This window comes from Peromyscus californicus, unplaced genomic scaffold (genome assembly GCF_007827085.1).
Source record: "Peromyscus californicus insignis strain IS unplaced genomic scaffold, ASM782708v3 Scaffold_3__1_contigs__length_106647218, whole genome shotgun sequence".
NCBI lineage: Eukaryota > Metazoa > Chordata > Mammalia > Rodentia > Cricetidae > Peromyscus > Peromyscus californicus.
This window is the reverse complement of record NW_026294551.1, coordinates 37,967,277-37,989,494: the sequence shown is the minus strand read 5'-3', so window position 1 is coordinate 37,989,494 and position 22,218 is coordinate 37,967,277. Positions and strand designations below refer to the sequence as shown.

The 22,218-nt window shown below is 45.9% G+C and overlaps 2 protein-coding genes across 5 annotated transcripts in view; both read right to left on the bottom strand.

Annotated features, from left to right (window-relative positions):
• Positions 1-516: 516 nt before the first annotated feature.
• Positions 517-8,694, bottom strand: Dhrs11 (dehydrogenase/reductase 11). The gene is made up of 7 exons (XM_052757872.1): positions 8,277-8,694; positions 5,054-5,263; positions 2,914-3,008; positions 2,165-2,294; positions 1,450-1,542; positions 1,204-1,269; positions 517-1,091 (listed from the first exon to the last, which is right to left on the bottom strand). Exons 1-7 carry the CDS (start codon positions 8,631-8,633, stop codon positions 1,050-1,052), a joined length of 993 nt encoding a protein of 330 aa, XP_052613832.1. The 5' UTR covers positions 8,634-8,694; the 3' UTR covers positions 517-1,049.
• Positions 8,695-12,558: 3,864 nt separating this feature from the next.
• Positions 12,559-22,218, bottom strand: part of Ggnbp2 (gametogenetin binding protein 2) — a 38,345-nt gene continuing 28,685 nt past the window's right edge. For all 4 annotated transcript variants that reach the window (XM_052759527.1, XM_052759528.1, XM_052759529.1 and 1 more), the window contains 7 exons: positions 21,689-21,863; positions 18,464-18,658; positions 17,026-17,173; positions 15,708-15,833; positions 15,474-15,622; positions 14,326-14,574; positions 12,559-13,184 (listed from right to left, as the gene is read on the bottom strand). In XM_052759527.1, coding sequence (XP_052615487.1) covers positions 12,981-13,184; positions 14,326-14,574; positions 15,474-15,622; positions 15,708-15,833; positions 17,026-17,173; positions 18,464-18,658; positions 21,689-21,863 — 1,246 coding nt within the window. In that variant the 3' untranslated portion in view covers positions 12,559-12,980. The remainder of the gene's footprint in view (positions 13,185-14,325; positions 14,575-15,473; positions 15,623-15,707; positions 15,834-17,025; positions 17,174-18,463; positions 18,659-21,688; positions 21,864-22,218) is intronic.

The window sequence follows — 22,218 nt, the reverse complement described above, 5'->3', positions numbered from 1 at the left end:
GCCTAAAATTCCTTATGTAGACCAGGCTGGCCACAAATTCATGGCAACCCCCCTGCTTCTGCTTCTCAAGTGTTGGTATTAAAGGTGTGCATTACTATGCATGCCTGGGTCCAATTTATTTTATTTTTCAAGTCTTTCATTGTTTATGCATGGAGGTGTATTGTCTGTGTGTATGGCTGTGCACCACATGCATGCCTGGTGCCCCAGGAGACCAGAAGAACTTGGAGTCACCATGTGGGTTCCGGGAAGCAAACTTGGAACCTCCAGAAGAGCAGCCAATGTTCTTAACTCTGAACCATCTCCCTGCCCTCTTATTTATTTACTTATTTACTTACTTATATTTTTTGGAGACACATGTATCTTTGGCTGGTCCTGGCACTAACCATCTCCTGCTTACTCCAGAAGTGATGCTCCAAATCTACCCATCTTCCCACTTACCTGGAAGAAATTCTGAGACACAGCCACACTGATCACCAAGGAGGAGGGAAAAAATGAAAGACACTTCTAAAGCCAGAGTAGGTTTCAATCTTTCTCTTTAATTGTTACAGTGAAATGGAAGCTGGGAGACAGGCCCTGGTATTCTGTAGCCGTGGTCAGAGTGCAGTGATGACCCCAGGAGAGTAGCCAAGATTGGGCTGGAGAGGTGGGGAGTGGGGGCAGGGAGCATGGAGCCCTGGGTAACCATACAAGTGAAAGATGAGGTCCTGTCTCTGCCACCCCAACCCTAAGGGGCAGAGGGGAGAGTGCAAGATACACAGTGCCCCTTTGGGCCACATCCCCTTGCTAGGTAAAAGGAAGAGGCTGAGGAGAGCAAAGGCTAAGGAACCCAAAGGGGGACCCAGAACAAGTCAGCAGATAAAATAGTCATGACCACGCCTTCTCTCCCCAGCCCATTTTTTCACATGTAAATTGGGAATAATTTGAGAAATTTTCTATCCCTAGTGGAGTGGATACCGAAAGTAAGATCCAGGGTCCAGAAATCAACAGCTGAAATCCAGAGGCAGGAGGCAAGCCATGAGGGTGGGGAAGGTAGGGCCCCCCACAGAACACTAGGTCACCTGCTCTGTGGGCCTCATCTGGATGTCTCCAACCTGTGGAAGGCAGAAGGCGTGAGGCAGCTACCCTCAAGGACTCCCTGCGGCCGGCCCACTTCTGGGCATAGTTGGGCTTCTCCCAGTGGGTAAACAGCTAAGGCAGACTCACCTGAACGTGTGGCGGGGTGCTGAGGACATAGATGACAGCTTCGGCCACATCCTCGGGTTTGAGACACTGAGCACCAGGGGAGAGCGTTGAGACAGGGGACAGGGCCGACGTGACCAAGCTCCAACCCCCTCAGAGGGACTCGAACCTCCACATCCCCACCCGACCCTCCAGGAGTGACAGGCTGCAGAGGAGCAGTCTGGGGGTCCAGAGGACTGAGCGGCTTTACTAGGCCCAGAAGGCGCCCACCTTTATGTCTTCATAGGTGGCAGCTGCCCTCTCGGGGTCCTTGTCATGGAGTTTGAAGGCAAACTGTGTCTCCACCAAGCCTGGAGAGATACACTGGGCCAACAGAGATACACTGCTCAGCCTGAGCTTTCTCAGGCCTTGGAGGAGGTTGAGGGGAAGGCTAGAGGCCACAGGGCTCCCGGTTCACAATGGCAGCCGCCTCATGTCCTCAACTGTCCTCCTCCTTCCAAAGTCACCACTGAGAGCTCCAGCTGGCACCTCTCACAATACCCTGTACTACATATGGAGCCGTTCCTATAGGTTTGGTTAATGCTTTCCAAAGCGCTGTTTTTAAAGCCTCATAACCAAGTAAGTGTCATTATCATTGCATCTCACAAATGTGAAGACTGAAGCTGAGCGAGGTTCAGTGATTTACCCAAAGTCATGTGGTCTTCTAGGGAAGAGCCCAGAGTGCTGGTCTCCAGCCACTGTGTGTGTGTGATTTCTCTTAGTCTCACTCCGTGGTCCCTTCGAGCTGGCCCCTCCCACTCCAAGTGTGAGTCTGACCATTGGCTCTGGGGTGAGTGGAGCGAGGTGACTGTCCTCGTAAGGAGCAGCAGCGCCCAGGACTTGTGCACTCCTTGAACCCAGGGGCTCTCAGCAGGCCTTCCTGGACATGTGCAGGCGGGAGGGCTGGGCCCACACCATTCCCACCAGGGCTAGACCACAGCCTCACCGTGGCCCGGATATGGGTCTGGGCCTCCAGAAGCTCTTGCCTTAGTCCCTCTGTCAATGCTGTGACGGCATACTTGGTCGCACAATAGAAATGGATCATAGACTCGGGTGGGACTCGGTGGCCACACATGCTGGGTGGGAGAAGGGAAGGGGAGAGAGGAGAGAGTAAAGTTCCACAGCCACTGGCGGTGCTCCTGTCTTCCGGCTCAGCTTCGTTACCCAGAGGCTGACAGGGAGCCTTGGTGGGGACCGCGGATGGCTATCCCTACAGTCCACTGGATAAATCTAGTCTCTTGTCTACGCAGCTCCTGAAAGCTGCTTTGTCCTGAAGCTGCCCTTCGGCCTCCTGCGTACTCACTTCTGCAGCCAGACAGGTTGACAGGAGCCTCACCACACGTCTGCATGCTCACTGACAGGGCTCTCCTGGGAGATGTCTGGAGTTGTCAGACCATGTCCCCACAGGCAATGGCCTCCTACACTAGAGCCTGTGCAGTCTCTTTGGACCACAATGCAGATGTATCCCTGGGTCTGAGGAAAAGGTCCAACGGCACTCAGTCCCTGGAGAGTTCCCAGGCATTGGCTATGGAGGGCAGGGGCTGAGCTCTCCCCTCTAGACAAAGGCACTTCCCTTTGTCAGAATCATGCCACTTAGATATTAAATACCTATCTTACTATCGAAGAAAATGCCATCTAGAGGTTAAGTGAGCTCTGACAGGACCCGAGCTCTAAGCCTCGGCTGCCCGGCCTCACCTGTTGATGTTAATAATATGCCCGTCGTCCACATTTCGCTCCTTCATGGACTGATAGGCTTCCCGAGTGCAGATGCTGAGGGCCAGTACATTCACCTGTGGGCCAGGGAGGGCAATGGAGTGGCTCCAGCTTGGGCCCAACTCAACAGGTGATAGAGCCGTGGAGCACCAGGGGGAGGGAGTGGTATGCCTTCTCTGTGGGGGGCCCAACCCTTCACAACTACCACCCCCAGATGACGGCAGAGGCAGCTCTTTTCCTGGCTGAGTCCCTGTGAATAAGCCTCCCACCCAAGCCCAGGCCACTCTGCCAGCCATCTCTGCCATAGTCAGACCTCTGCTTCAGGAAACCTGCCATCCTTCTCAGGGACAGCGTCTAGACCCGCTCCCTCCTAAACAGATTGAAAACCTTCCTGAATGGCCTAAATCTTTCTCCTCACACACAGAATCCATCCCCTCTCTCCCTGCCCTCCTCAGCCACCCTGTTCCCTGGTAATCCCCACCAATCATGGGTGGAGGAGGCTCACAGGCCTTTAACCTATACCCCAGCAACAAGCCCAGGTGTGGGGACTCTTGAGTGGGTGGGGTCACTTGCCATTCCTGGCAGAGGTGATCTTAAGTCCCCACCCTTCATGGTGCAGAGGTCTAAGGAGCTATCTGCTCTGAAGCACCTGTCCGCTGTCTACTCCACCCATCAGCTTGGCCAGAGAGGCCAGCAGAGATAAAGCTTTCATCGGGCCCTCCTGCCTCTCTCTTCTCCAGAGGAGAGGGACAGCTGGCAGATTAGCTGATTTGCTTTATCAAGTGCCACCCAGGCATCAGGACAGAATGCCCTCAGTGAAGACCTGCCTCAGTGCTTGGGGTAGCAGCAACACTTGGGTATTGGGATGCAGAAAGGGCTCAGCCTGTTTCTGGTCCTCTTAACAGGGTGGGGTTGTAGGGCATATGGAGGATAAATGAATCCCTAGGAGCATGGCGGAAGCTTCCTGGGTCTAGGGATCCTAGGATGGGGCTAATGGATTTAGGTAATATTCAAGACAAAGGGGCCTTGGGGACTTAGGAGTCCCTCATTTTACAGATGGGCAAGCTGAGGTCCAGGATTAGACATGTGTCTCTGCCCACGAGGGCTATGGTTCTGATCCAGAAGACTGAGGCCAGACTTCATTCTCATTGTTCCACTTCCAAGTACCTATCAATACTAGCCTACTATACCAGATGTAGAGAGGGCTCTGGCATTGCTTTCAGCCTCTCAAATACTTTCACACCCTAGTGCCACCCACAATGCTGTCCAGAAGTTGGAAACACATGTCCTTGAGGCTGTGTTTGGCCTGTACATGCTCTTATTACATGTGTTTATTAACTTTTATTTTGGTGTGTCTGTGTGCGCGCGCGTGCATGCGCGCATGTGTGTATGCATGCCACAGTGCTTACGTGGAGGTCAAAGGACAACTTATAGGAGTTGACTCTCTTCTCTCATCATATGGGGCTTGGGTCTTAATGGTAAGCACCTTCACCCACTGGGCCATTTCACCAGCCCTGGCCTGTACACTCTCCAAAGCGTAATACAGGCTTCCCATTTCTCTAAAAGAAATCAAAGCTCTGCCCATACTGCAGTGGGCAGCTAGCCTGAATTTGAGCAAGGGCCACCCCTCTACAAGGCCACGTGTTCTCCCACACTCTGTACACTCTGTACACTGGGGACAGTGGGGCTTGGGATAGGGATGATTTAGGTGTGTTCATCCCAGCTAAACGTGACAAGACTACAGCTCAGAGGCTGTCAGGAGCTTGCCTGAGTCACACAGGACCAGGTGCAAACATAACGTCTTATTTCTGCTGCTCTTCTTCCCCTGAGACCTTGATCCCAGGTACCCAGCACAAGCAGGGACATCCAATAAATCACAGTTCTCTCCTCTGCAGTCTTTCTCCCACCACAACCAGTCCAGAGTTTAAGAACTATCAGGGGCTGAAAAGCTGTTTATCCACTCACTCTCCTTGTGATACCAGTAGTGAGTGGAAAATCAAAACGCCCCAGCAGGAAATTGAAGCTCCTTCTTCCTGGAGTCCTGTCCCCAGGAGCCCTCTGTCTAATAATGCCCACTCCCCTCTCACCACCCAGCCTCCTGCCCCAGTTCTGGAACCCTTACATTGAACATGTCCTTCCAGCCGCTGGTGCTGCCTGAGAGCAGGGTGTCGGGCCGGGCCATGCCAGCATTGTTGATACAGATGTCCACGCCACTGTGCTGAGAGCGGACAGCTGAGAACATGGAGAGGATGTCCTCCTCATTTGACAGGTCACATCTGTAGGGGATCAAAGTCCCGGGGTAGCCTGCACTCTTACATTCAGCAGCCAGCTCCTATGAAACCCAACAGGGGTCTAACTGGGGTGAGCTGCTCACTCCCACACCTCCTCACCCAGGGTCGGCCCTCCCCCCCAGGTCACGACTCAGAACTCTCTAGTGGCAGCCGCCTTTTGGCCTTATGAGAACGGCTGGGTCTGCCCATCCCAAAGCTCGGTCTGTTTGGTCAAAGTCTAAGGGGTTGGGGACACTCCCCGAGAGAAGGAGAGCAACAGAGCAACGGTAGAACAGATCACGGAGGATCTCACATAATAAAGTCTTCAGTGCTAAAGAGAGAGAAGAGGTCAGGGGTCCTGAGAACGGAGGGAGACTTCTACTCTTTCCCCAGTACCTGGAAGTAGATCTCTAATACCCTTGGCCCCATATCATTCTTCCAGTAGGGCCAAGAGGCCCTGAGCTGGTTACCCCAGAGCCCCAATTCTCTTCTTCTCTTCAGTGTCGGCCAGTCCCTCCCAGAAGGGCTCAGCTCTGAACTGCCACTTCCCTTCCCAAAAGGCACACACAACTTAACGGTGAGTCCTATGCACACCCTTCAATGGAACTCAGTCAAGTCTCTCTGGCTCCCTACAAGCAGCCAGGCTCTCTATCCTCTAGTACCCCCTCAACCCCAAGTTTCCCCTCCTACTTAGTCGGTCACCTGTCACCAGACACTCCCTGTGTGTGTCCAAGTCCCTCAGTGCACTGCAGGGCCCTGAAAAAGCAGGCCCCTGAGTGTGGCAGGAGCTGACATTTACAAGTTGGAAGAAAGCAGGCTGTGGGAGGCCAGGGAGTGACTGGGCACTTGAGCCTTGTGAAGGTGACTGTGTAAGTGTGGCCAGGGGGGGGGGGGCAGGGGCAGTGTGCAGGCTGGCCTAGAGGAAGGCCAATTTGGCCAACTGCCCTGGCCTGGGCCCCTTCCTCCTTCCAAGTGAAGCTAGGAATAAAAGGCTTGATCAGGTGACCAAATAAATTCTTTCCTGCCTTTTTGTTTGTTTTGGGTTTTGTTTTTTTGAAACAGGGTTTCTCTGTGTAGCCCTGGCTGTCCTGGAACTTGCTTTGTAGACCAGGGTGGCCTTGAACTCACAGAGATCCGCCTGCCTCTGCCTCCCTGGTGCTCTGTCAGGTTCCTCCTGCTTTAACCTTCTGTGAGTTCAAAAGTTGTATCCCTCTGGGACTCAGAAGCCCCTTTCCACCTGATTTTACTGTTCATAACCACCTCAGGGAGTAGGATTTCTCCCAGTAATTCTACAGAACCCAAACTTAGTTTTAATATCATCAAATTAATCAATCAATAAAAACAGATAGTGAGCAAGAAACCCAGGAATCCCCCCCCCCAGACTCAAAGTCCCCAACAGAAAAGCTGTGTGTGTGTGCGCGCGTGTGTGTGTGTGTGTGTGTGTGTGTGTGTGTGTGTGTGTGTGTGTGTGTGTGTATGTGTGTGTAATATTTTTCTCCCCGTCACTGCCATGCCATGCTTCATCTCTGCCATAGCCATTACTCTCCAAAATGACCTGAAATCAGGACAGTCCCACACAGCAAAGAGGTTCTCCCTTAATGACATGAAGCCATCCTAAGGCTGAATAACCTGCCTGGAGATTCCCTTGGGATTTGGTGCCTCCCTTTCCTGGGGAACTTAGGGTAGAGAGGCAAGAGTGGCTTCAGAATTAGGGAATCAAAACTAAAAACAGGGGGCTGGAGAGTTGGCTCAGTGGTTAAGAGCACTGGCTGCTCTTCCAGAGGACCCAGGTTCAATTCCCAGCACCCATATGGCAGCTCATCACTGTCTGTAACTCCAGTTCCAGGGGATCCAACACCCTCGCACAGATATATATATACGGGCAAAACACCAATGCATACACATAAAATAAAAATAAATAAATCGGAAAAAAAACCCTAAACACAAAACCAAAAAAACCTAGGGGAATCCAGTTGTCCAATCCTTGGCCTTAATCCCCTAGGCTTCAAAGCTGGGGTTGGACCCTATGTATTTCCAGGGAAAGGGAGGGGCAGAGTGGGGCAATGGTGGAGCCAGGTGACCTTGGGATTATCTGGGAGGCTATAAAGTGTACCTTTAGTCACTAGCAGGGATCAGACAGTCCTTCCTGTACACCTTTTCCCTTTGCCTCCACCCAAGGCCTCCTTACCCCTTTTCTACCAGCGGACTTTGAACCAGGCTGAGGACAGAACCCTGCAGGGAAGGCTAACCCACACACCTGAGGGTGGTCCTGCCAGGGCAAATAATGGGAATTTCTCTTGCCTTCCCCCAAATGGCCATCTCCTCCTCGCCTTTTCAGAGTTGGTGCTGCTCATAAGTCTGGGAACCCCCAAAAACATGTTAAGAGAAAAACTAGGGAGTTCTGGATCCATTAAGATTTTTACACCCAGTGCCCTAGTTCACCTATTCAGTCCCACCTAGGAAAGTGAACCAGAAAAAAAGAATCTATAAGTAAATATTCCAGTCACCACTTAGGCTCATGGCATATGAGTGGAGCCTGAGATATGAACTTGAAAGGAGCACTAGCTCCCACCCTCGCTCGCGGGTCAAACTCTCAAGACCTCTAGATTCTTGCTCATTGGTTGGCTAGCCCTTTACCTGGTGTGGCTGTGTGAGGTCTGAGGACAAGAGGAAACTAACCTAGCCACTAAAGCGAGCCAGCTTTCTTTCCTTCTCCGGGCTGTCTAGCTAGGCCCTGACCTCTGGCTTCCCCTTTCCACCTGTCAGTATAGGGGCGGACGATGGCAGGGGTAAGGGAAGAGAATGCCAGGGGTCAGGGATTTAGTACGCTGCAGGCACAGGCCGCCAGGAGCGAATGGCTCGTTGTAAAAACAGGACTAAGGGAGAAAGTAGGTCCTCCCGCTACTAGACACCCGTCACTCCTGCCCTCAAGGCCGTTGCAAATGGCCCTGGGGTAGCAGGCTGGTGAGAGCAGGGTCACAGCCTGGCTCCGGCCACCCCCCCTCCCCCACTCGGAGCCCTAGCCCGTGGAAACGACGTCCCCCAGAGCGTCCCCGCTGCTCAGCGGGGCCTTACCTCGATGTTGCCAACGGTGCGGGCACAACCCACCACCTTCAGTCCCTGCTGGACTAATGCCCGGGCCACGGCCGCGCCTATGCCCCCCGAGGCTCCCGTCACCAGTGCCAGGCGGTCACGCCACCGCTCCATGCCGGCTCTGGCCATGGTCCCGAGCCGTCCGCCCACCTCGTTCAGCCAGCCAGGCACTATTCCCGCGGAGCTTTGTCCGGGGTGAGAGACGCTTGGCCGCTCCCTGGTCACTGCTGGGGCGAGCGCGGACAACTTGCAGGCGTCGGAGCAGTGCCTAGACCCACCCCCGTGCGGGCGAGCCTCCGGCCCGGGCTCCGCCCTCGGGACCTCGGCACTGGGCCACATCGCGCCCGAGGACCGCCGCGGCTCGGCCGCCCTGTCCCTTGAGCGGCCGCGGGGCCGCCCCTTCCGGCCACGCCCCCGCGCGAGCCCGTCCCTCCCGCGGGGGACGGAAACCGCAGCGATTCGGGCGGGGGCCCACGGGCGCGAGAAAGGGGCCCGCCAGCCTGTGGTCTTGCTTTCTTGGTGCGCGCCTCCCGTTGTGGTGGAAGAGGAAGAGGACGCATGCACTCAAGGCCGCCTTTGCTCAGTCAGCCCCACTTCCAGAGGCCTGAGGACCTAAAGGTTACTCCCGTGTCCTCCCAGACCACAGGTGATTGATAGCAGGGACTCAGTCCAGAAAAGCTCAAGTGTCTCCGCCCTTAAGACCAGGTGACGTGAGGAAGGGTTCTTATGCACAGTACCCGATCCTTGGGTCTTATTAGCCAAGAACTAAATGGTTAAAATACCCAAGTATTGTTGAGTTCTACTTCTAAATGGCCCCATGGTCTCCAACTGCCCTTGACAGCACCCTTCCCCGTCCTACATGGGCGGAAATTTTATACAACGTACTTCGAGGATCACTGGCAAGAGTTGACAATTTGAACACTGCGTAACAGGCATATTTACACACTTTAAACAACATACACAATACACGCTATAAGATAGGGTTTTGTTACTTTTTTTTTTCTTCTCGTGTAGGCGACTCAACACAGGGCCTCACACATGTGGAGCACCAGCTCTACCACAAGGCCTGGTGGCACAAGTCAGTAAGTAAGTAATAGCACTATGGGAGTTAAAGGCAGGTGAATCAGTTCCAGGCCATCCTTTACTACAGTTTCAGGCCAGCTGGCACATGAGACCTTTTCACAAAAAGCAAAACAATGACTATACTAGCACATGAAGAGGTGTGACAGTGTGACCTGCATCTCAGTCCTAGGGCAGGAATGTGCCCAACTGTCTTTACTTCATTCTCCATTATTGGATTATCAATTTTGTTCAGAGTAGGGCTCACTTTATTCTCTGGCCATTCAAAGTTTTAAAACTGCCTGATTTTGCCACCCCTGAACAGTAGTGGCGCTCACCTTTATGCCTTTAATCCTTGCACCTGGAGGCAGAAGCACGTAGATTTCCAAGTTCAAGGCCAGCCTACAGAGTAAGTTCCGGGACAGTCAGGGCAACACACAGAGAAACCCTGTCTCTAAAAAAAGAAAAACCCAAAACTGATGTCTGCCTTCTTCATATAGCCATCATTTATGGTTGCTGGAGTTGGACATATACTTCAGATACGGCACCTGCGTACCACAGTCACAAAAGCCATGGCTTTGCAATCCTGTAACCCAGCACCAGGAGGCTGAGGCTTAATTATAAACCACATTTCTGGGCTAGTGAGACCCTGACTGAAAAAAATAAAATTCACTTGGGCTAGAGAGATAGCTCAGAAAAGCACTGGTTCAATTCCCAGCATCCACATGGCAGCTCACAACTGTAACTCCAGTTCCAAAGGCTCTGACATCTTTACACAAACATACATACAAACAAAAATACCTATACACATAAAAAATTTTCTTTAAAAATTAAAAAAATTCAGCCGGGCGGTGGTGGCGCACGCCTTTAATCCCAGCACTCGGGAGGCAGAGCCAGGCGGATCTCTGTAAGTTCGAGGCCAGCCTGGTCTCCAAAGCGAGTTCCAGGAAAGGCGCAAAGCTACACAGAGAAACCCTGTCTCGAAAAACCAAAAAAAAAAAAAAAAAAAAAAAAAAAAAAATTAAAAAAGTTCACTTAACCACCCATTTGGCTATCCTTCATATGGCCACAAAGGCAATAATTAAAACAAAACTATTATGGGGCTGGAGAGATGGCTCAGATGTTAAGAGCACTGGCTGCTCTTCCAGAGAGGTCTTGAGTTCAATTTCCAGCACCCACATGGTGGCTCACAACCATCTGTAATGAGATCTGGTGCCCTCTTCAGGCTTGCAGGCATACATGGAAGCAGAACACTGTATACATAATTAACAAATATTTTTAAAAAAACAAACTACTGCTTTCGGGAATTTCATGTAGCCAGGGGTATAGCTCAGTTCGCAGTGATGTCCAGTAAAGAAAATTGCCCAGATAAGAGTATTGCCCAGAGTTGTTTGGCTATGTTGCTCAGTGATACACAACCAAATAAAGACAACTCAGGTTGACCAAAGAAATGCCATCAGCTACCTGGGATACACCATGACAGAGGCTGAGGTAAGAGAACCATCTCCAGTTCAAGGCCAGTTTGAGCTGCATTGTGGGGCCCAAACAAAAGATGCCAATGATGAAAACTGGACGCAAGCAGCACTGTTACACACTTGGAATCTAATTAAATGGTAGGAAGCCCCTTCAATTCACTCCAGCCTCACTATTCAGACATGATGTCCTACTACTTTTGTCATATCAACACACAGACACAAAGCCCTAACTGTGCATTGGTGGTGCTATTCAACCTTTTATTCTGTGTTGTGTTGTGTGCCAAGTGCATCTGTATGCAAGTGCCAGACATGTATAGGCCAGAGGAAACTGGTATGGTTCCTCAGTAACACCATCCTCCTTTTTAAGAAGTACATTTATGACAAGTGTGGTGGCACACACTTTTAATCCCAGAACTTGGAAGACAGGTCTGAGTTCAAGACCTACCTGGTCTACATGGCAAGTCTCAAAACAAAACCAGTACATTTATATATTTATTGGTGGGGTACATGCATACCACGTGTGGTCAGAGGGGACAACTTGTGGGGGTCAGTTCTCTCCATGTGGGTCCCAGGAATCAGACTCAGGTCGTGAGGCCTGGTGGCAAGCACCTTCTCCCCACTGCATCACCTTAGTGACCCCACCTTCTTTGAGACAAGGGCTCTCTTTGATCTGGAGCACGAGCCCAGTATACCTGCAAGCCAGTAAGTCTCAGGGATCTGTCTCTGACACCCAGCACTGGGTTTTTTCTTTTCTTTATCCAATTTACTTTTTATTCTTTGACAAATTTCATACAGTATATGAATTTAGTCCTTTTCTTTTTAAAAAAAATATGTAAGTTTGTATTATACTTATTATTGTACATGCATTGGTGTCGGGTCCCCTGAAATTGGAGTTATAGATGGGTGTGAGCTGCGATGTGGTTGCTGGGATCTGAATCCAGGACCTCTGGAAGAGCAGTCAGTGCCCTTAACCACTGAGCCATCTCTCCAGCCCCAGTCCTTTTCTTTTTACTCATTATCCAGTCTCATCCCTTACACAGTCTCTCCTCTTTGTGTGTGTTCTGGGGATAGAATTCAGTTCATTTTTTTTTTAATTTTTATTTCGAGACATGGGATTAAAAGCATGCTGCCACTTCCCCTCTGGAACTTACAAGCATCTTACCATCATCTCTCCATCACTAATCTGACCTATCAAATGGCAGCAAAATGCTACCCCTGGGAGTCATTCCCCCTTTAGTACTCAGCTTGCTTGTGACAGCAGTAAACTGTAAAGTCACACTGAGTTCATGAAGGAAAACAAATAAGGCTGAGTACACACTGACACAAACCACAATGTGGTCAGCTCTCATGCATCCTTCCCTGGTCCCAGTCTTATAGGCCGAGTAATTACCAGCATTTTGTTTTCATTCTTTTAGGTCAATATGAGCCTCTGAATTTAAGGTGTTTCTGTTACCTCGTTGGAAACTTCTAGTGTGGCAATTCAAGTCTCATGAGAAAGGAAAATGCTAGTCAGTATTTAAAGCCATTTATTCTTTAAGAACAAGACTAGAAACTGCTTTTCTCTGTTGTCAAGTCTCATCAAAGGAAGAATTCTGTCTTCAACAGTCTGCATCTCTACGTTCACTTGCTCTTAATGCTCTCGCCATCAACGATGGCCAAGTACAAAGTTCACCAGTGGCAAATACTAAAGTACCACCACACTGAGTAGAAACATGTACACCACATTCTACTATGCGTATTAATAAATACTCTTTATTTTAAATTTTGCACATTGCCTTTAACATTGCGTCCAGACACTTTGCAGTGGATGTCTACTGTAAACCATATATCCAGCTCACTGTCATTTCTGTACAGAGGTGTAAGGACAACATTACTTTTGCCACTAAGTTGCTTTAGTAAGTCTCACAGGAAGAGAAACGTTTAATGAAGAGATGGCTTAAATCATAAGCAGGCCTGTGCAGCCACGCAACTAAAGACACAAGCCTGAAGAAAGAACAAACGAATGAGGTTACCTCCACCGTCGCCCAAAACAAGGAATCACATTGATTTAAGATAAAATTTTGCCAGAAGTCACTAAATTAGGAGTTTTTAAAAGAGAAGGCGCAGTAGTCATCTTGAGTGTTTCATTGAAAGACAGAGCTATTTTATTTATTTAATTTGCTCCAGCCGTTGTCAACCAGCCACTACAAATGGGCCTCTTGTGGTCATTTAAGCGGCAGTATTTATTAAATTTCTCCTTCAGGTGCTGTCGGTACTGTTCTCTATTGCTGTAGAAAGACTGGTTATTAGCCATAAATGATTGTATTTCATCTTGTGAGATAAAGATTTCCTCATCTGAAGTACATTCAGACTCATCCTGCAAATTAAAGCAGCAGTTAAGACCATGACAAAGAATGCAAAATGCTGTGCATGGTGGGGAACTACAAATTAAAGCAGGCTAGCTTTTCTTTCCAACCCAGTCACAGGATCTCTAATTGGAATGTTTACAGAACAAGCATCATGGAATCCCATCTTACAAACTAGTGAGGATAAACTCTAACTCAGCTTGGTTTGAAACATTGTATCTACAATTACCCCCTATATACCTATGAGTCTGACTATCACATACCTTCTGCCTTTAAAAACAACCAGATAGAGATGGATGCAACTAATTTAACCAATATTTAAACACCCAGACTTATCTCTAGCTGGTCCTATGTTGAAACTTTTATCTCTACAAATTAAGTACATGATTTTTATCTCTACAGATTAAAAGATAATTTTTTTAACTTAAAAAGTATGTTATATAGAATCACTACTAAACTTTACAACATACATAAAAACGAAACAAGCAACAATAAAATCCTTAATATTCCAAATGACATTTCCACTAGGATTCAATAATGGAAGGGGTAGCAATCTTCTCTTTCTTTTCTTTCCATGCACCAGCACACACTACACACTGGGACACTGACATCCAGTGTAACTCAACTCAAGTCTCAGGAGGTGATACCAATTTTACAGCTCTCCCAAGGCCAGTCATACTTTTTCCCTATATACCACCTGAAGGAATTAACTTGGAATGCAAGTTTTAGTTCAGGTTCTTTTTCATTATTTTAAGGTTTTTTGGGGCGGGGGTGGAATAAGGAGGACTTAAAACAGGATCTCATCCTAGGATGGCTTCAAACTCCCCATGTGTGTCTAACATGAGTCAAACTCCTGATCCTTCTGCCTCTTCCTCCTTTGGGGTACTGAGATTATACTCATTCAAATAGGTCTAGAAGGATGGGTACTATACTGCCACTTCTTACTCTCCCAACTGTTTTAACTTTGAGACAAACAAGAACAAGACAATGTGCTCCAGAACAGTTACAAAAGTCATGAGTGAAACAACAGAAATGAAGTCACCAAAGAATGATGGGATGAATACCTTTCATTTCTTAACCTCTCTCTGTTCCCTACCTGAAACCTTCAAATATCTTCCCCAACTCACAAAAAAGATAGCGTGAACTACTTACAAGAAGTTCAACTAAGCTCTTGGCACCTTTTCCAGAGTCAGGACCAAATGACATTTCTGTAGGTTCTGTGAACTGTGGTACATTTTTCCTATGCTCAAACCAAGGCAATGGCTGCCCACTCTTCTCAGCGCTGCAACAACTCTCAGGATGTGCATCTTTGGTCTTGTCACGGTGAAACACTGTGTGCATGGTGTTTCCTGAGGTCTCTCGATTACTTGGATCTGTAATACAGCTTCCAAGTTTTTGGATCTGAAACCAGGGCAAGAGATTTCCCAAGGAAAAAAAAGGGGCAAAAACAGTAGCCATTATTATTCAAAGAAAAACAAACAAAAATTTCCAGGTGACTAGTGAGTTCCAGGTTAGCCTACAGTATCCAGACAAGACAGTCAACAACAAAACAAAACAAAAAATCTGCAGGGAAGTTTTAAGTCTTGAGAAGTGATACTAAAAAACAGCAGCAGCTAATTTACAAGACACTTACCCCATTCCAGATGGTATGCTAACCTGTTTAATCTTACCTCATCTTCACAGAACCTAAAACACAGCCTATTATCCTCATATTTGCAAACAGAAAAACTAATAAACAGTTTTTCAAGATTATATAGCTAATTAAAATGATAGATTCTTGAGAGAGAGAGCTCAGCAGCTTAGAGCACCTACAAAGGATCCAGGTTCGATTCCCAGAACCCACATGGTGACACCGTCATCCTAACTCCAGTTCCCAAGGAACACTGCATCCTCTTCTATCCTCTGCAGGCATGTGGTACACAGTCATACATGAAGGTAAAACATTCATACATGTAAAAGAAATAAATCTAAAGGAAATTTTTTTATAAATTACAAAGTAAAGTAAAAAGTACTTAAGAGATTTATAACTCACTTGGACTTGTGGACAAATAAACACTTCCTCATATACACACCCACAAGATGAACAAGCAATGCAACTATATAAAATACTTTTCGATTTTTTTTTTTTCTTTTTTTTTTTTTGAGAGTGTTTCTCTATGTAGCCCTGGATGTCCTGGAACTCAACTCTATGGACCAGGCTGGCCTTAAACTCAGAAATCTGCCTGCTTCTGCTGGGATTAAAGGCCTGAACCACCATCAATTCAAGGAAAAAATTACTAATTGCAAATCATCACACTTACATGTTCATCACATTTCAACATCTTGCTTTTCTTTTTCTTCTTTTTATTTTTTCCTTTTGTATTATTTTCTTCAGAATTTGCCCAACATTCAACACAACTATCACCATCATCTTCTTTGTCTTCACAGTGATGAACACAGGAATCTTCACCTACAAAAATTAATAACCCTTCCTATTTATGGTGTTCTATCAGTCACATAGTAGATATTAATTAGGAAGCTTAACCTGAGCATACCATGTTCATCATGGTTACAAATTCCCTCGGTGCAGGCAACATCTGAACCTTCTCGAGAACCTGTTTCACTTCCTTCCATGCTAGATGAATATCCACAATCACTACCATTACAGTGTGGAGACACACCTGAAAATACAGCAGGCGAGAATAAAAATTAATTCAGGGTCCAGGGAAAAATATCAAATTTCATTGCTTAGAGAAAGTAAGCAATGAAAGTATGATTAATATTTACAAATTTTGTTTCTTGTAAGAAAAGAAATATTAAGTATCTGACTAAATCGCATGACAGTTTTGAGGTGATAAAGCAATTTTAAAATTCTAATTCCAGCAAGGTAGTGGCAGCGCATACATTTAATCCCAGCACTTGGGAGGCAGAGACAGATGGAGCTCTGAGTTGGAGGCCAGCCTGGTCTACATAGCAAGTTCCAGGACAGCCAGGGCTACTAAGAAACTCTGTCTCGAAAAACAAAAAACCAAATTCTAATTCCAAAAAAACTCTTAAAAGCACTTATATTTAAAAGAAAAACAGACAGAGAGTTCGTTTTTTTGTTTGTTTTATGGGGGCGAGGGGGGGGGCGGGCGGCGGCGGCGGCGGTGGGGGTGGGGTGGGGGAATGCTGGAAAGATATGTCCAGTGGTTAGGAGCAATGGCTGCCCTTCCAGAGGACCTGGGTTCTATTCCCAGCATCCACATGGCAGCTCACAACAGTCTCCAGTTCCAGGGGATCTGACACCCTCACACAGACATACATGCAGGCAAACACCAATGCGCACAAAATAAAAATAAGTAAATCATTAAAAAAAAATGCTTTGTTTTTGTGATATGGCCTCCTGAGTGCTGGGATTAAAATGTGTGCCACCGTGCCCAGCAAAAGTTTTCTTTTCCCCTTTTGAATTTTTTCTTTCAATTTTTATTCTTTGCATACACTACATCCTGACCATATTTCCCTTACCTCCATCCACATCTCCCAGTCCACACCCCACCCCACCTCCCCTGGATCCACTCCTCCTCCGTTTCCCTTAAAAAAAATAAAAGAAAAGAAAAGAAAAAAAGAGCAGGCTTAGCAGGGAGATCAAGAACATGGCATAACCAATTACAGTAAGACTGGGCACACACCCTCCTACCGAGGCTGGATGAGGTGACCCAGTAGGTGGAAAAGGGTCCCAAGAGCAGGCAGAAGAGTCAGAGACATCCCCCACTCCCGCTGTTAGGGGTCCACAACAACACCCAGCTACACAACCACAACGTATATGCAGAGGACCTAGCTCAGACCCACACAAGGTCCAGCAAGAGTTATTTTTTAAAAAGATTGACTCACCTTTCTTTATTTTAGGGGACCCCAGAAGATTGCCACTGCTAGGACAGGTACACGATGTACTTTCGTTGGTAACAATTACTTCTACACAACTATTACCGTCTTCAGTGCTGCCACAGGCTTTGCAGCTATTTTCAATGAAGTCTGTTTCCTTTGAGGATAGACATTAAGAGACAATTAAAAAGACTTACTTCCGTAATGGCTACATTTTAACTTCTAATTAATTAAATAGCAGTTATAAAGTTAAAAAATGAAGAGTATCCGTATGAAAAAAAATCACTGTGACTAGCTAGAGGCTCATGTCTGTGATCCCAGAATGAGAGACAGGAGGATTGCTCCAAGTTTTTGAGAAACAGTTTCTTTACGTAGCAGCACAACTGAAATGTACTGAAGTCACTGCATCCTTCACTTGTTAAACATTAAGCAAAATCTTGTGTCATGTACTCAAGGTACAAGAACTCTCTCAAGGAAATCTAACTCTGGCAACTATTTGAGTTGCAAGCTGAACTAAGAACAATCATTTTACTTCAAAGAATGACTGAGACAAACTATGCTTATTCAAATTTGTGTATTTAGCAGGCACTTCCTCAAAAATGAATAAAGTCAATTTGTCACTTAAAAAAAAAACTCTTACATTTTGAAACAATAGCCAGAATGTCGAAAACTTACTTTTTTCTGAGATGAGGTCTCACTATGTTGACATGGTATTTCTTAAATCTTTTTTTTTTTTTTTTTTTTGGTTTTTCGAGACAGGGTTTCTCTGTGTAGCTTTGCGCCTTTCCTGGAACTCACTCTGTAGCCCAGGCTGGCCTCGAACTCACAGAGATCCGCCTGGCTCTGCCTCCCGAGTGCTGGGATTAAAGGCGTGCGCCACCACCGCCCGGCGGTATTTCTTAAATCTTATTTGATTAATATAGAGTGGGCTTACGACTTGAATGGTCTACAATTTCTCCAGTTTAATATTTATTACAGTAAATAGTGATTAAGTATAACCCACAAAAAGTCTGTGTACTTTAAGAAAAAGGGCCGGGCGGTGGTGGCGCACGCCTTTAATCCCAGCACTCAGGAGGCAGAGCCAGGCGGATCTCTGTGAGTTCGAGGCCAGCCTGGTCTCCAAAGCGAGTTCCAGGAAAGGCGCAAAGCTACACAGAGAAACCCTGTCTCGAAAAACCAAAAAAAAAAAAAGAAAAAGGGGATTCTAAAGTTGAAAACTGGTCTAGGTCATTCACAAAGATAATATTCCATATTTTGACTTTGTTACAGAAAGATAACTATCCAATACACTGCCTTCATAAAACAAATGCATGCATTAAATATTGTGGCTTACACGTGATTTTGGGGGGAAAGCCAAAACATAAACTATAGGAACTCGTATCTAGAAAAGGAGAGTAAAATGCCCAAATCTGCCAAGTCTTCCTTCAAGCCAAAGCAGCACACGCACCTTCTCTTGGCCTACTGCCTTTTCATCTGCTGTGTGTAAGGAAGCAGGAATATCACACACACACTTATTTTTTCGTCGGTTCTTCCGTTTTTGGCGTTTCTTTTCTTGCTTGAGTTCTCTAACTCGTTCTTCCTCTGAAAATTCCTCACAAAGTTGTTCCAAGCGGCTAATACCCTGTACTTTTTCCACAGTCATCTATTGTAAAAACAAAGTTGAATGTGAACATTGGTCATAATTTCCTTTATTTTTCCAAGGGAAGTCTCATTTTAAAAAATTTAAATATCACACAAACAACTAGTATGTTATGCAGCAATTTCATCAGACAGTCTCCATAAAAATCTTAAGTTTTTGCTTATTTTCTTAAGTATTTGCTTATTTGAGGCAGTCTCACTCTACAGCTCAAGCTGGCTTCAAACATGTAGCACTCTGCAACAGTCTTTATGTGCTAGAACTATACATGAGCTACCATGTCCAGCAAAAACAAATTTTAATTTTTTTGCAGTTCTGAAGATCAAACTGAGAGACTTCCACGTGCTTTAGTATTTTAAATGATAATGTCTTAAAAATGGACTCAAGAAGTTAATGTACAACTAGTACCTATAAGAAAAAAATAACACACTGCTATTCAAGTCAGCAATATTCTAGTTTTACTTATCCCTATTACATATACATACCCCATCCCCTTATATTACTGAGGACTGAGCCCAGGAACACTAAGATACATCTCTAGCCTTTAAAAAAAAAAAAAAAAAGTATATTACGTATGGGCTTACATAACCCCCAGAGGCCAGAAGAGAGAACAGATCACTGGAACTGTAGTTACAGGTGTCTGTTGAGTCACCACATGGGTACTAGAACCTGGGTCCTCTGAAATAGTAAGCTCTTTTAACTGCCTAACCATCTCTCAAGCCCCGTTCCTTCTTTTCCTTTTTAAACTGTACGTATATGGGTGTTTTGTCTGCATGTATGTCTGTGTACCATACAGATGCCTGATCCCATGATCTCCACAACAGAGCATCAGATCCCCTGGGACACTGGAGTTACAGAAGGTTGTGAGCCTTCATCTGTGAGCCTAGTGTCCATATGGATACTAGGAAGTGAACCAGGTCCTTTGGAAGAGCAGCAAGTGCTCTTAACTACTGATCCATTTCTCAATACTTCATTTATTATATATTTATCTATTTTACTTTTTTTATTATTATCATCATTATTTGGAAAAAGTCTATGTAATCCTTGAAATCAATGAACTTGCTATGTAGACCAGGCTATCCTTGAACTCAGAGTGCTGAGATTCAAGGTGTGCACCACCATACCCTGCTTTCCTATTTATTCTTTTTTTTCCTTTTTTCCCCCATGTATTCTTAATTAAAAGACTATATAACCAAACTAGATTATCTGATCTCAATGATACAAACATTAAAAACATCTGTTTACCAAAAGTCAGTATAAATTTTCCCAGACTCTTCAGAGTACTTAGTTTATAGATGAGTTTCTGTAAACGGTTTCATCCCATTTTCAAAAGGACAAGTAGCCCAATTAAAGGGTTACAACCATGGCTTTATATATCTAATACAGTCATTAACCAAATATACAGGTTCTATGAACATATCTGAAAAAAATGTGACCAAATCACAATAATAATAGCAGCATTAGAAATACAAGCCTCCAATGTTCTTTTAAAGCAGACCCTTTTTTTTTGTTTTGTGCCAGGAATTGAACCCAGGTCCTCCTGAACACTAGGTAAACATTCTAACATTGAGCCATGTCATGAGCCCCTAAAACAGCAGTTCTCAACCTGGGGTCAAACAACCCTTTCACAGGGGTCACTTAAGACCATCAGAACACACAGATATTTGCATTACAATTCATAACAGTAGCAAAATTACAGTTTTGAAGTACCAACTAAAATAATTTTATGATTGGGAGTCACCACAACATGAAGAATTGTATTAAAGGACATGCATTAGTAAGGTTGAGAACCACTGCCCTAAAAGTAGTTTTTATTACCATGTCATGTATGTTATATTTGCTTGATATTTGTTCATCATCAGACAAACTGAGACTTGTGAAAGTTTTCTAACTCTGCTGTTTGGCTGTCTTTCCATGAGCTTTACTTCAGAGCAGCAGCATTTTTGGTTTTTTTGCCCTAGGCAGAGTCTCACTATGTAACTGAGACCAGCCTTGAATTCATAATTCTCAATTTGTGGGAAGCGAGTCTCTCCTTCCACCATGAGCTTCAGACATCAAACTCAGGTTGTTGTCAGTCTTGGCAGCAACTGTCCTTACCTGCTGAGCCAGCTCCCCTGCTACTTAGCAACATCTTTGTATCTTTGTAACTTCAGTTTCCCACTGAAAACCAACAGTACAAGAATAACAGGACTAAAAAGGGAAGAAAACCTGATGGGTGATATTGTCTGTATGCTGTGAATATGTGTTGCTCTGATTGGTGATAAATAAAGCTGTTTGGCTCATGGTGAGGCAGAATAGGGTTAAGCAGGACATTCTAACTAGAGAGGAGGAAGAAGAAAAGCAGAATGGAGGACATGCTGCCAGCTGCAGCCATAAGAAGCAAGATGTAAAGATACTGGTAAACTACGAGCCACATGGCAAAGTATAGATTTATAAAAATGGGTTAATTTAAGATATAAGAACTAGATAACAAGAAGCCTGCCATGACCATGGTTTAAAAATAATATTAGCCTATTTATGTCTTTTTGGGGCCCAGCGGGTGAGAGAAATTTGTCCTGACCACGGGCTAGGCAGGACACAGGAAAACTTTCAACTACAAACCCCCCACTAACTTCTAAATCCCCCTTCCCTCAGTCGAAGTCACATGGATCAGGGAACTGCAGCTTTCTGAGGCAGTGGCTCCAGTCCAAGCTTTTAACCAGGTATGGCAGCTCATGCCTAGAATTCTAGCACTCAAAGAGCAGAGACAGGAGTATCACAGGTATGAGGCCAGGGCAAGACCACACAGAAAGACCCTCTTAAAAAAAAAAAAAAAAGGCCAGGCAGTGGTGGCGTACACCTTTAATCCCAGCACTCAGGAGGCGGAGGTAGGTGGATCTCTGTGAGTTCGAGGCCAGCATGGTCTACAGAGTTAGTTCCAGGACAACCAGGGCTACACGGAGAAACTGACGTGAAAAACCATTAAAAAACAAAACCAACCAAAAGATTAGACCCATGACTAATAAATCCCAGTCAGAAGTGGTCCCCTGCTCTTACCTCAAAGCTCTTACGTAAAGCATCAACACCAAGATAGAAGAGCATCTGCCACGTCTGCTCTTCGGCCCGTAGTTTTTGCCAGATCCGATGCAGTCGTTCATAAAGATGAATCCCCAAGCAGGTCAGAACTTCTTCTTGAGCTATATCTATTGTCTTAGCATGCCTTTCTCTTCGCCTATTGAGGATAATCCAACATGAATTCTTAATGCCTTAACTGAAACAGTAAAATCTGAAAATTCAGATTTTTTTAACACAGCCAGTTTATCTGACAATCTCTCTCTCTCTCTCTCTCTCTCTCTCTCTCTCTCTCTCTCTCTCTCTCTCTCTCACACACACACACACACACACACACACACACACACACACACACACACACACAGAGGCAGGATTTTAACCAATGAGAAATATACATGCAAGTACAATTGAATTCTAATACTGGTAAAAGTAAGATAATTCAGGAACTGGCTATAAGGAAATGGATCTTAAGGCCTAGAGAAGTCATGGAAGTGTGTACCTCGCAGTAGATATGG

What these genes read in the sequence shown, in the direction of transcription:
- Dhrs11 (XM_052757872.1), bottom strand. Translation starts at nt 8,633, where the DNA reads ATGTGGCCCAGTGCCGAGGTCCCGAGGGCGGAGCCCGGGCCGGAGGCT. An exon ending in GCTGGAAGGACATGTTCAAT is followed by an intron (nt 3,009 to 5,053) that starts GTAAGGGTTCCA and finishes CCTGGCCCACAG; the next exon opens with GTGAATGTACTGGCCCTCAG. An exon ending in CATATTATTAACATCAACAG is followed by an intron (nt 2,295 to 2,913) that starts GTGAGGCCGGGC and finishes TCTCCCACCCAG; the next exon opens with CATGTGTGGCCACCGAGTCC.